The 14,344-nt window shown below is 40.7% G+C and overlaps 1 protein-coding gene across 6 annotated transcripts in view; it reads left to right on the top strand.

The window, feature by feature from the left end:
* Window positions 1–14,344, top strand: part of LOC110852265 (disks large 1 tumor suppressor protein) — a 65,538-nt gene that overhangs the window by 16,289 nt on the left and 34,905 nt on the right. For 5 of the 6 annotated variants that reach the window (XM_035853832.1, XM_035853830.1, XM_035853829.1 and 2 more), the window contains exon 2: window positions 12,141–13,510. The exons of the other annotated variant lie outside the window; for it this stretch is intronic. In XM_035853832.1, the coding sequence (XP_035709725.1) occupies window positions 13,310–13,510 (201 nt within the window). In that variant the 5' untranslated portion in view covers window positions 12,141–13,309. The remainder of the gene's footprint in view (window positions 1–12,140; window positions 13,511–14,344) is intronic. 6 annotated transcript variants of the gene reach the window in all.

Here is a 14,344-nt window from a genome sequence, read left to right as displayed (position 1 = left end):
GCCAAGGAGAAGAAGTATTCAACTAACTAACCAACCTAAAAGAAATAGATGATAGCATACATACAGATCCGGGAGCACTTTTTCTTCCTCCTTCTTTTTCTCCAGCTACAAGTTAGTTAGCTACTTCGTTACGGTGGTGAAAGAATGAAGTGTTTAGTTGTGAAAGTGCATGCATGTTTTTGGTCCAAGATTGGGAAAATAGCTGGAGGAGGAAGTTGAAGTTGGTAAGTAAGTGGTGGTACTGGTGGTGCATGGGTGGCTAACTATTCACTCTTAAAAATGTAAATGGGCCCTGCCCCCAGGAATTGTCTGTACATCATAATTACGCCTATTCCCTTAAGCCATCCTCTCTCTCGAGCGCTTCATACTTCGTTAGCTTTTTACTTAAGTATGTACGCTTACTACTTGCTTTCACCAAGTTTGCAAGGCTGTCGGCGGCAGGCAGGGAGTGAGCTCGTGGAACTGGGTCTACTACTGCTTTGAGATTTAATTCATGCTCAGTGCCACGACGAACTGGTGGTCGGTCTCATATTATTCGAAACAAGCTGTCATCTTAACTTGTAGAGTTTAGATTTAGCTTCTTCCTCTCCTTCTCGGGTGAAATTAAGGCAGCAGGCTTCTTCTTCTCGTTATTAGTTCCGTGTAGGAGTAGTGGCCTCTCCTCTCTCTCACTTGTTTATTTTATCATTACATTAGACGTATTAAGGTCATTTATTTGTTTTATGAGTGGGCAAATTTACTACTGCAGTATTTAAATGGGCAAAGCAATAAATCCTGTTTATGGCTATGCAGGGACGACGCTACAAAGGTTTCTACTGTGTCCGGTGAGTTGAGTTTATTATGGATGGGGTTCATTTCCTGTGAGTGGGTCCCTTGTGTCGATATGCAGACTTAAAAATTGTCAATATTTTCCCTTACACATACATATTTAAATGAGGTAAGAATATGTAAATGGACCACAAATGAGAGGTCACGCCAGTTAAATTAGTCTCCCACCACCACCACACAAAGAACAACATGTCCTCCCCACCGGGTCGGCTTTCTTTGTAGTAGTCGTTCTGGTTTCTGGGAGATTTTCAAGTTAACGTAAACCCGATGGAAATGCATTATCCGTGTTCTCATCTTGCGAGAAGGGCAGGATTTATGGGGACAGGAGGACCAACTCTCTCGCTACTACGTACATATGAGTGTAAGGCTCACTCGTGATAAACCATGATGTCCACCCTATCTCTCTTTTCATTCATTCAACCACCACCACCACCGCCGTCGACTTTCTCTCTTCACGACGAGCTTTCTCCTACTTATCTTCATTCCCTAAATGTTCCACGTTTAGGCTAATATTTGCTTTCTCCTGCTTCGTTTCCCTGGTCAGGCGAAGGATAAGTGCACGGCATGTGTACATATATGTCTAGGTCGGATGGACGCTGAGATCATCCCGACTTTGCTTGCAAGGTAACAAACGAGGCTTGGATTATGTCAGGGTTTTAACTTTGTAATAGTTTCATCTCTTCTAAACTAAAAGCCAGAGGTAGCCAGCGAATACATATTTGCGATAAAATCCGGACCAAGCTTGCATGTCAAAAACTTTTCAGACTTTGGGGGGGCAGTGGCCGCGGACAGGGGGACAATGTCCCCAGGGTTGTTCGGTGTCGGCATCATCTCCCCATGTTATAAACCCCTCCCTCCCCTATCCTGCAATGTTAATGTCCCCACGGCTTCCGCGGCCACTGACTGCGGGTGCCTATGAATGTATGTTCCGCCTCGGTTTGCTATTATCTCTCTCCTCGACTTATTGTTTGTTATATAATGGTCCTAATAATAATAAAGTAGCAGGAACCAACATGTCATGCGAGTTTATGACTATTATGCCGGCATTTGTGCAATATTTATTGTATTATGGGAAAGATAATTTGCCTCGGATGATACATACGGGTTGCTTGGTTGCTTGGTTAGTTAGTCGACTCTCCTCTGACGCAGAGATAATTTGATAATTCTTTCCATGCATTACTGTTCATTCCATTTATTTATTTGTGGGTGGATTGGATGGTCCGTTGGCTGGCTGGCTGGTTTGGTCCGGATCGAGTTTAGTGGTTTGGTTTGCTTGCTTGGTAATAATAACAATGCGAAATAAAGTTGGGATTGGATTTCATTTCGAGGGAATGAGGTAAACCAGAAGTTCCTTCACAGATCATTAGTCCAGATTAGACTTGTTCTTTGCCAGTAGGATAACATATTGATAATGCAATTGTTTTGAAGGGTTTGTGTCCATAAATTGGATTGGGATCGACTCTGGTGGAATAATAATAATAAAATACCAATATCTGGGAAGTATCCCGTTTTATTTTATTTTATGGAAAACAACCCAATTTCACGTATAACTGGTACAGGTTATAAATTAAAAAAGTGTAAATAATTCGGCATCAAAGGGCACCAATTTACCAGGATCCTCACATTTATTAAGTGGGCATTAACTAAATAGGTCTCGATTGATGTATATTTTGGCAAGAATTTCATGAATCGGAGGTTGATTTGCTTCCCTGTAGTCTACCTCCAGCAGACCGTGAAGCTAGCTGCATCCAATTTGGTAAACAACTCGCCCAGATTCCCGATCCAATCACCATCTCGCTCGCAATAACAGTACATACATTTGTGAATTATTTATCAAATTGAATAAAGTGGGAGGTTAGATACATCGTTAAAATAAGTATCGTCTTCTTCTCCTTCGATACATGTAACATCCCACACGCTCACTTTACACTTACTACTCCACCATCTACTAATTTAATATGAAGACGAAGGGGAAGGAGGAAAAACTGCGTAAAAAAAGAAGAACAAGAACTCGCTCGTTACTCCAATGATGCTTAACTAAATAAATGTGTGATGATTCGTAGATAATGAACTGCGCGGAGAGATGTGCAGCAGCGAGCGATGTACGGAGAGAGAAAGCATCATCAAATCAAGTCTTAAATTCTAAATTGAAGACTGAGCCGTTTCTTCTTTCTTTTTATACAGTCACTGATTCATACAGATGTTTCTCTGGGTCGTCTTACTCGTACAAGTTGATGATGGAGTAGGAAAAGGAGAGAGAGAAGAATGTGAAAAAGAGAAAGCTCCATTTTCCTGAATCTTTTTTTATTTTACTTGATTCTCGAAATCTTACTTGCATCCCATCTCCGTCCGTAGCTGGCTAGCTAGGTATCTTTGAATCTTTGAGAGAATGAAATGAAATAAGGGAGCGAAATGAAGAAAATACAAGAAATCCCTTGATGACATGGGAGAGAAAGTGATTTGTGGCTACTAGTATGTACGTACCACCACTTTTCGCTATTCGCCCACCTGCAGCATACATACATACAAAGTTATTCTTGGATTGGTTTACCTATGTACAAGAAGAACGTTGAGTTGAGTGGTTGGTGTTGCTGCCCACCTCTTTTTTTAGAGACGGTGGGTAAAGTCTGTAGTGAGACTACCTTTTCCGTCATCCCACGTTACTTTAAGAGAGAGAGAACTTCTTCTTCCCCGTATTTGTTTACCTCACAGTCACTCTGGTACAAACGTATTAAGCCTGTTTCTTCGAGAGAAAGGAAAACTTGGGTTCTTTCCTTACTTACTTACTTACTTTGGTCTGGGGGGACTGGGAGTAGTAGTAGACGAGCACAACATGTCGTGACCATTTAGAGGTTACACCCCACACTTTCACTACTCGACGGCGGTTGAAACCCATTGAAAGAATGCTCCCTGGGAGCTTAAATGACTTCGTGGGTGGTGTAAAAAGGTGAGTGGTGCGAATATGTAAGTTGGGTATGAGAGTTTATTCATGATGATGACTTGTGTGTAGCAGCGGCATTTTGAAATTTTGTAGATTTGTTTCGCGACTATTTATTTATTCATTTACTGCACACATCCTTTTCAGTCTTATTTATTGTGGGAATTTGGCAAAATGAAAGTTTTAAGGGAGAGAGTGAATTAATTTTCTGGGAAAAGTATAAATATAAACGTGGATTTTCGAACATTCTGGAATATAAGTATGCAGTCGAGTATGCCGAGATATGTATTTGTTCCAAAGGTTGAAATTCAAATAACTTTGTACACCGAAAAGTAGAAGGTATATGTAAATCGTGGAAACTAAACGGAGAGAATAGTTAGTCTAGGGATCAGCGGTGAATTGGCGGCTTTTAGCTGTGAATTTACAGAATTCAGAATTTTTTATTTTGGTTTTTAGAAAGTTTTAATTTTTCTGAAAACTTTACACAAATGCATCGAATCAAAGTCTTAACTGATTCTTTGGAAGCGAAATTCTAGAATTTAATTTTTTTCCTAACTCTGAATTCATCGCATTTCTTACCTTGCAAGTCGTGAACCTGCAGCATTTCAGGATTGTGAATTCACAGCTCAAACCCGTGAATTCACCCCTGACTCCCAGACTGACAGCAGAGTGCCATTGTCTCACCCTTTATTAAGTAGCGTCAGCTACTTATTGTGATCGTTTTGTCCGTCCGTCCGTCCGTCCGTCTGTCCGTCCGTCCGTCTGTAAGCAGGATATCTCTAGAACGGGTCGACATAATCAAATGCCGTTTTCGACATTGTGTTTCTAATTTTTAGTTCTCGGTCGAGTTCGAAAATGGGGTCAATCGGACCACACCCCACTGTGCCAGGGGGTGTGGTCAAGATTAAATTTAACCTTAATTTTCATGTGGGGTGTCATTTTAAAGGAAATTTCACCAGGAATTCAAGGATGTTAATGTTTTTGACCTTATGACCTTGAGGACGAGGTCAAAGGTCAAAAGATACATAATTTTCATATGGGGTGTCATTTTAAAGGAAATTCCACCGCGAATTTAAAGATATTAATATTTTTGACCTTATGACCTTGAGGACGAGGTCAAAGGTCAAAAGATACATAATTCTCATATGGGGTGTCATTTTAAAGGAAATTTGACTGCGATTTCAAGGGCGTTAATATTTTTGACCTCATGACCGTTAGGACGAGGTCATATACGGAGAAACATTAAAGAAACTACAATCGCTCTGACGCTACTTATTTACATTCGTTTGAAGGGTTTATTTTCCTTACTTTCTCTCCCCAACAAAAACAAGTAGAGAGAGAGAGAGAGAGAAGCAGCCCAAAGTGGAAATTAACTTTTACCTCTGTAGTTCTCCCAAACAAGTTAACAACAAACCAACCGAAAACCACCATTACCGCAATTATTATGAGCTAGTCGTAAAATTTGGTTAATTACTTCACTTGTTACTCCAAGTATGCTTTCATTAGATGAATACCGTCGTGATGATGTATACGCATGCATATAAGGAGATATTTCGAGCAAGTGAAAGTGAAAGTCCTCAAATTTTGCCACCTTTGTTGTCCAATTTAACTTTATCCCGTGCAAGAAGAAGCCTTGACTTGATTGATGCCTGGTTTACGACATATTCAATTTTATTTTCGTCTCCCTCTCTCCCTCCCTTGACACTGTCAGTCCAAATGTTTCCAGGAATCATTAAATCCCTTGGAAAATGTAAATTTGGACTTCTCGCTCGCTTCCCATCCCAACCTTTTAAGTTTACGTGTTCATCCACCAACAAAGAGGAGAAGAAGGCGGGCTGGGCTGAAAGTATTATTTTTTTGAAGGAGTGAAAGTTGAGTTGGTTTGGTGAGGAGGAACACAAAGATATTTTAAATCTTTGAACTGAGTCATCTTCTTCTTCGGCCTCGTTTATCTTATCCATTCTTGAGGGACATGTCAAGATTCTAGATTCAAAAACTTAACTAACTCAACCCAACTGTGAGGAAGAAGGGGCGAAGCGAAAGGAGAACAGATTTCTTATTCTTTGCAGCATCCCAGTCGGAATACAAACTTACTTTAGGTTCGGTTTGGCCTCGTTGCAAAAAGTGGCCGCGGAAGCGGTGTGGACAATGTCCCCACGGTTGCTCGATGTCCGCATCATCTCCCCATGTTATATAAACCCCTCCCTCCCCTATCATGCAATGTTAATGTCCCCACACCTTCCGCGGCGCCTGGTTGCAAATAATGTGCTCTGTAGCATGTTCATTGTGCACAAGGATCATTTGTGTTTCCGGGCAAGAAGACGTGACTTCTTCAAATAAGAAATGTTGTCCGCCAAGTTTCAAAGTTTAAAATGAGGTTTGCATGTTTCCCTCCTTTCTTTATTTTTGACAACAATGCTTCTTTTTAAAAAGTGAGAAAGTATTCTATGCAAGAGTCCAATTTTTGTTACCGAGTTAATTTCACTCTTCTGTTCATCCACCGGGTGTGATTTTACCCGAGTTATTCCTCCACACCGTCCAATTTTTTACTGTCTTTATCCATCCCTCCCCAGCTTTTATTCACTTATGCAAATTTGCCAAGAAAACAGGTCGACTCACTTTGTTCGAGAGGAGCACAATAGAGGAGCTGTAAAAAGGGAAGAAAAGATTTTATGAAACTTGAATAACTTGACCTGTCACTCACTTTCGGAGAGAAATAGAAGAGAAGAGAAAGTATGGTGAAAGTAGGTGAAGAGGAAAAGAAGAAGGGAACGTCTGGTCTGGCAGGAGGAGAGGAGAGCAGATAGTTGACTCCTCTATAAGATTAGATTAGATTCTAAATTGTGAATCTGCTCCTTGTGTCGGACAGATTTTCCTCCGTCGGGATCAAAGGTGAGGAGTTGAGAGAAAATGAGGGAAAGTATTAAGTAAATTGTTTAAGGTAGGATTCAAGAGGCCAGATTGTTGGGAAAAAGACAAAGTAGCTTTCTTTACCATACCGCCGGAGGATGTGTCGTGTCTGTCTATCTTGCTTTTTTAGTCGGTATGTATGTAAGTAGGTGGTGCGTTTAATTTCGTGTTAAAATAGGAGATTGTGTAGTCGTTTCTTCTCAAATGTGACTCTTTTCGGGGCTATTCTTCAATTGTCGTGTGTTAGTTTTAAGCACAGATTGACATAAAAGTTAAAATTAGACATGTTTCAGAAAGTGGGAGTATTCTCCTAAAAATTGATTAATTTTACTTACCTATTTGGATACAGGTTTAGGATTAAAAGAAGTTGGTACTTTAAGCAGCAACTTTTACTCTCAAAACTCCTCTAAACCAGCCATCAAACGTACATAACTCAAAAAACTTTTTTGTTAATTGCACCCATAAGGAAATCGTCCTCTCAAAACTTTGATTACTATTTTTACTTCAGGAATGAAGATTAACTCGAATAATAAATGTGAGACGTATGAAAAAATGGAGATCGAATTTGCAAACTTTCTTCCGCCAAGGTTTAAAGTACTCTGTCCTCGTAACACTTAAAAATTGGGTATAAAGTGAAGTGGCAATTTCCATACTCATCGAGAGAGAGGAATCGGTGAATAAGAGAAAGTGACGACCCACCGACTATCGCGATGTGGTTGTGATAATGAGTCCCGATCTTCATCTTTACTTTTTAGAAGAGACTCCTTTCCCCCTCGAGAAAGTTAGTTCTTCCAAGTTGGCGTCAATCGCAGTAATAAAACGATTGGGTTCTCCAATGGCTACACATATTTTTGGGGGATGGCTATACACGTGACGTTTAAAGAGGTGAGTAGTTAGGTGATGGTGGTAGTTTCACAAAGTAATTCTTGTCATCTGGATGAGAGACATGATGATAACCGAGAAGAAGTTGGTCCTCCTAAGTATCGATTCGTAATTCGGACTCTCAAGTGGCTTGTCGGCGGCGTATGCTAAAAAGCTATTCTTAGCCTGAGATTCAATCCAGGCCCTTGTCCAAGATGTCGTCTCGTTCGTTTAATGAGAATGGGGAACGACCATGGACGCAGAGCAAAGCAAGCATTTGCATTTCTAAGGGCTCCCATTTACTTGGTCACTTTTGTGATCTTGTAAGTATGTAAAGGACGGTAAATATGTATTTATAACGAGGAAAAAATGGGGTAGATGGAGAGTTTTGTTTGCTGCATTTTTCCAACCCTGCATGCTGAATCGTCTATTACGTAGGCACCTACATATTTGGGCGTTGAGACTGGCCTGCTTGCCAAAACTATGTCTTTTCTTCGACGAAAAGATGGAATAATGGGGCTGGTGGTTCTCGGTCTTCTTTTCCTTTCATTCATTCATTCATTCCTTGGTTCGTATATGTAATGTGGTCATATTATGATATTGAGTGACTGAGTGACTCCCCCTCTCTGGACCAGCCAGCCACCAGTAAAGGATCGAATTAAGAAGTAAGTTGACTACGGAAAGTTCTGAAAGAAGGAAACTGGAAATCGATGAGTCAGTCGTCACTCCTCCTCCCGGTTTTTCGACCGTTTCGTTCCTTTGTGCTCCTCAGTATTCATATAAGTACACAGATTCTGGGCCAACTACGTTCTGCTGCCAATGTCCCATTACTATACATACAATATTATTATACGTAAGTAACTTTGGCTAACTGCGAACCACCCACCCAGAGAAGGAGGATGATAATATATGTGTAGCACGGTCTCGATGAGCGGGAGGGAGGGAGGGAGGACGACGACGAGAATAAGTCTCTGGATTAATGAATGCAGATGTGACATCCATTACACTTTTGCCAGATCTCGCAATTTCCGTCCGTAAAATGGAGAAAGTCCCGTTTTTATTTTTTTACCACTACCCGAATTGTTGGTTTTCAAGCAAAACAATGCCTCGGATTAAATAGGCACGTCGTTCCATTTCTAGAAATGGGTTTAGATTTGTTTGTATGCGGGATGAATACATATGTATACAGTCAAGTGGTGGTGGTATGTAGTTCCAGACCAAAAATACCCGGGTAATTATCCGGACACGTAGTTTTTTTATAACATACATAGCTTACAAAGAAGTCTGCTGTCAACGGATGGGAAGCCAGATACATGCATGTGGAAATTGCTGACATTACATCTCTGAGAGCATAATAGGGATAGATTTACGAAAGGGAGGAAACACAACTTTTTTGTGGTCGTGTTATGATTACAAGACGCATAAATGATGTCGAAACTGTTTTGGTGCCGGGTTTTTGAACCGTGTCCAGGATCCATCCACTTGATTTTGATACTTTGCAAATTTCGGGTTGCATAAAGACCAAAAAATAACATTATACAATTGTTATGCTTTATCGGCACATTTTGAATTTATCCGTCCATCAATTTTACTCCAGAACGTCGAATATTGGTTTGGTTTGCATTTTGATATTTATGCGACATTTATAAAGTAGCATAAATTGTGTCAAATATTTTCCCATGGAGTCATCCAATTTCATATAAATTACGCAAGACTGCCTCTTCCACGTGGATGTGTGCACACGGGCAGGAAGTGAGCGGGGAGAAAGTCGTGCATTTATACAGAACTGTGTCCATTTTTTTGTATCCTATTTATATGAAATGAGGAATAGAAGGATGTTGTAAAAGGTTTTTTTAACATCTTCTTTACCATCGGTTCGTTAGTTTTTTCCCGAAATCAGTGCGTTCTTCTAGTATCGTCGTCTCTCTCCTTCTTGTTCGACGAGGAGTTGTTATTTATTCAAAATTGCATCCATGTCACAGGACCGGAACACTTTCGGGCGAGATCCGGACCCTGAGGAGAGAGTTTCATGGGTTTGGTATGTACGAAACCAAGTAAAGTTAGTGTTATGTGTTGGTAAACATTGAGAGGTTGACCTTTAAAAGGGGCATTTTTTTGGCCCAGGGTCCACAAAGATTATTAGTGTTTGCGTAATAATAACTTAAAATCATGTTGTGAAAGGTTAAGTAATCGTAGACTTCTGATGAATTTTGTAGTTTTGGATATTATGAAATTATTTATTGTTCTTGTACACTCTTAGAAAACTGGTATTACGTCATTACTGACCGAAGTGTGTATATGACTCTACCGGCCCTGGTAATATCGGCCATTACCGTTTAGTAATGTTGTGGCAATGAAAAACTTACCAGTCAGAAACAAACTGCTACCAATCCGGTAGGAAGTTATTACCTAATCAATCTCAGTACGGAGTATATATATCTGATTCTACCAGATTTTTAACTGTGCATACAAACATTTCGGCATCAGCATATTTTGTACTCTATTACGTCTCATGTGTGCTTACATATTGTCCATAGAATTGGAGAATAGGTTTGTTCTTATTATTGGCAGAAAGAAGTCCAACTCCATCATCCCCTCGCTATACTCTCTCCTTCGCTACATACATTATCCTCCCTTCTTTGTCTGTCTGTCTGTCTGAGTGAGCCAACAATTGGATCAAAATCAGATGAGTCCAAATCCCAAAAGTGGGTTTGGTTTGAATCCAGCGAAATGCTGGCCGGATTGAGGGCAAGATTTTAGATTTGCATTGGGATTTGGGATTTCCATCAGACTTCCTACACGTACATACATACATAAAATAATGCTCCATGTACGTATGTATGTTGCCTGTTAATGTTAATAAATGTGTAACGTCTTACATTCTGATCAATCCAAGAAAGAGGCGGAGCAGGTTCAATTACCCATCTCATTTTACTGATTGCTTATTCTTCTCGTCCTCCTTTACAAAGAAAATACCTGTCATTCATGCATGTGCTTTCTCTCTCCACTTTCTCCCTTCGGGAATAAATAGAAAATCAATACTCTATCCACCCCGGCCTCACATTTATTCTCAATTGTGATCTGGATCATTTAATTAAGTTATGTAATCAGTCATCTCATCATCTTCTTCTTCTTACGTAAATTGTTGTTCCTTCCTCTCTGAATGAATGAATCTGCTTCGTTTTTTCTCATTTTCTCCATTCTCTCCTCCCGAATAATGAAATTGAAAGGGAGGGGTTCGTTTAAATAAATTGGACCATGTCGTTTCTTTCTATATCAACAATAATAATTGTTCTCTGTCGTCTTATTCCTGCTCCCTTTGAGGTTGTGCTGTGCTTTTCCGTTCAGTCAGCAACAACACAGGTGGAATTGAGTGAGTGAGTATGACGGTGCGTTTGTTGGTTGGACGGTCGCTGGCTCTCTTATCTCCTACACAACAATGGGGAAGATGAAAAGAAGAAGATTTGATTACATCAGCTATAAGCTCCAAGCTCAGCTTAACGTCTCGAGATTATTTCGTGATGATGGAGAAAGCAGGTCTCTAAAACTGCCTGGTATATTGATATGATCATTTCTGCGAGTTTGGTATTCATTCCTGATGAGGTTGCTGAATTTCTAGTCTCTCTTTCCTCTCTGATTCAATAAGTTGGCATAATAATACTTGTGTAATAAATGCGGAACTGTCCTCTCGGTCGGTGTCCACTTTTTAATTAAAGTTACACAACTCGTCGTAATTTAACGGCTGCTTTCTCTCCTTTCTTCATACGTTTATTTTAAAGTGGTTTACTTTTTTAAATGCACAAAGCGTGTTTTCGTCCAGGTTTATTTTATTTTTTGTCGTTCCATGTATGTATTTTTTTCCTCCCTCGCGTTCCTCCATCTTCTTCGTCTTGATCGTGTGAAAAGGAGAAAGTAAGTCTAATTGCCGACAGAAGGAGGCGAAGAAGAAGAAGCAAGATTAAAAGTTGTGCGAGCAGTTCTTTGAAGGAAATTGGGCTGATTTGATGTGGACGTGACAGTTTTATCAGAGTAGGATCAATTAGTTCGCACTTTCTCTCCAGCCTTGTTCTTATATTTAGGAGAGAAATAGGATAGTGCAGGGAGGAGAATAGAATGAGCCGATCTGTCTTTACCGACAGGGAAATGGGCAATCTTTTGTTTGCGTTTTGGTTGATGTTGTATATCGCAGCGCAAGTTGTGAAACATGTGTCGAGCGAGTTTGCTCCTCTAAGGTTTTATTCCGAGAGATAGATACTCATTTGTCTTGTGATGTCTTTCCCGAAAAAGAGAATAGAGCTCATTCTTTACATGTGCGAGGCGTCCAAAAGTAGACGCGTGAGTGAAATCGTGTCCTTGCGGGAATAAATAAGTAATCTATTATTTCTCGGGGTCGGAATATGTATAAATATTTCGTGAGTTTTGTGACTATACGTAAATTGTTTCTGTTCTGATTGTTGAAACGGATCGAATTTTGTGACGAAATTCAATTCAATTCACTATTCAAACTAATAAAAGAGTATGACTTATTTCGATAAAAAGGAACCATGAATGCATCAATACCTCCTTCTCGCCCCCTCTAATTGATGTCGAACTTTTCTTGTAGAGCGAATAAACCAACGACCACGACCACCTATTGAAGTTGTTCCTAAGTCGTGTAGAATTTCGCCATTGAGTGAAAGCCCCGGCTCAACTCAACCCTCTTGATGATATCCTTTGATGTGTGCAAAGATGATGATGAAATAGGTGTCATCGCTTTTTTGTGGGATGGCTTTCTAGCGAAAAACTAAAAGCCATCGTCCCACTTTCACCATTGATTCGGAGAAAAGAAGAAAGTGAAAGTATAAGACGGAAGGATTTCGAAATTTAGCGTTTGACACGGTGAAAGTCGAGTTGAATGACAATCCTCTTCCATTTCACAATTCAAATTTTGAATGGTTGGTGATTCGGATTTATTACGATCTCCTCTGCCACGAATTCGTGTACATATTTCGCGTCCGGTGAAGCGAAAGGAATTTTGGTTTGATGAGTGCTCTCCATTTTTAGTGTGTTCTTCTGTGTCTGTGTGTTCAATTGAAATCTGGGAGAAAGTGGAAGGAATAAAATTACAGTAAAACCAGAACCAAAGATTTTACGAGTTGTTCTCGAGTTCCGTCCAGATTGTTTTCTGATCGGAGAGGAGATCTATGTACGTGTCGTCGTTTTTGCCGTGTCGTAAAACAGAGGGGTGAAAAGAGAACGGATGTTGGTTGACATTGCATCACGACTACTTTCTCCTCCTCTTCCCGGTGCACGACAAGAAGTGACCTCACATTTACCCCCAACCCGAAACGAAACCATACTCTTTAAACGCAATGGGGCGAAACTTTGCTGGGGATCAAATGCAGAGAAGAATGTGAAGAGATAAAAGTAAACAACTGATTAGTCCCCGAGACAAGATGACGACCTCATTATCTTCCCCTTCACGACAAGTGTTAAATGATCCGAATTCGTAAATAGGCCCGATTTCGTTCCCAACCCGTGGCGGAATAATGTCAAATTAGACGACAACGACGACCGCCAGCCAGACAGTTTCTTCTCCAGTCTAATTATCAACATCAACATCACGGCTCGCAATGGTGGTTCGGGTGTTTGGTGGTGGTGGTGGCCCTCATCATCAACTTGTTTCTTCTCCCCGTCTCGTTGAGGACGACACAGTTTTTTGCAAGCAGCAGCAGCAGGCTTTCACCAAAACTTTGTTGGAACGCAGAACTCCTCATCATCTCCACTCATGGCATGGCGACAGCGTATTGTTTCTACTACCAGCAGCACCACCACCACCACCATCACCACACCCACAACAAGCCCGAGTTGAAAGGAAGCAGGCTCCCCAATCTGTTGTCTTTGAGGCCAATTATAGAAACAATAATAATGGCCTTATTCGGAATGGCTTGGTTGCTCAAGATGAGAGCAGATATTAGAACGAGTGGGAATAGGGTATGTTTCCCTAAAAAAATCTCTACAAGACAACACTGTTCATCCATTATTTCCTGTAAAAAGCTAGTCAGCATCAAATGATTCGATTCAATTCTCTCTGTTTTTTTGCTGCTGCTGAAATAATAATGGTGAGAGAGAGAGAGAGAGTAGAAATTGACTTTATTCGGAAAATGAAATCCTCCAAGAAGAAGTCGTTCATCCATTCGTTCGTGTGCCGAGGCGTATGGATGGATGAGCGTGGAGAGATAAAAGGGACCCAGAAAACAGGCACAGATTTGTAGAGAATGTGTGTCACTCTGGGTTCGTTCTTTTATTCCATGAAATATTTGCGTTTAGTGAATCCATTGTAATTCTGAGTTTTGAGACGGGAGAGAAAGTTGTGAGTGAAAGTAGTTCATAAGGTCGACTGTGTATGTCCAAGTGGAAGTTTGTTCCGCAGTTGGAGGGATAGAATGACCAGTGGCCGCGGAAGCGTGGACAATGCCCCCACGGTATTTCGATGTCCCCTTCATCTCCCCATGTTATATAAACCCCTGCCTCCCGTATCCTACAATGTTAATGCCCCCACGGCTTCCGCGGCCACTGCGTATAAGAGATGAAGTTGGTTGAATTCGGTTTTGCCTGTAATAATGCAAAGCTAGCTAGAAGAATACGCAGAAGAGCTCACTCACTCACATGTATTATGATCCTGGTGGTGGGCCAAATCCTGTTTTTTGGCACGTTTTCTTCTCCCCCCACACTACCCACCATACCAAGAATACACACGGTCATAAATTACCCCCAAGTTTATGTTTTACTTTCTCCAAAATGGCAGTAGGATTGGGATGAAAACCA

Source organism: Folsomia candida, unplaced genomic scaffold (genome assembly GCF_002217175.1).
Source record: "Folsomia candida strain VU population unplaced genomic scaffold, ASM221717v1 Fcan01_Sc007, whole genome shotgun sequence".
NCBI lineage: Eukaryota > Metazoa > Arthropoda > Collembola > Entomobryomorpha > Isotomidae > Folsomia > Folsomia candida.
The sequence above is the reverse complement of the archived record's forward strand: the minus strand, read 5'-3'. Positions and strand labels throughout refer to the sequence as shown.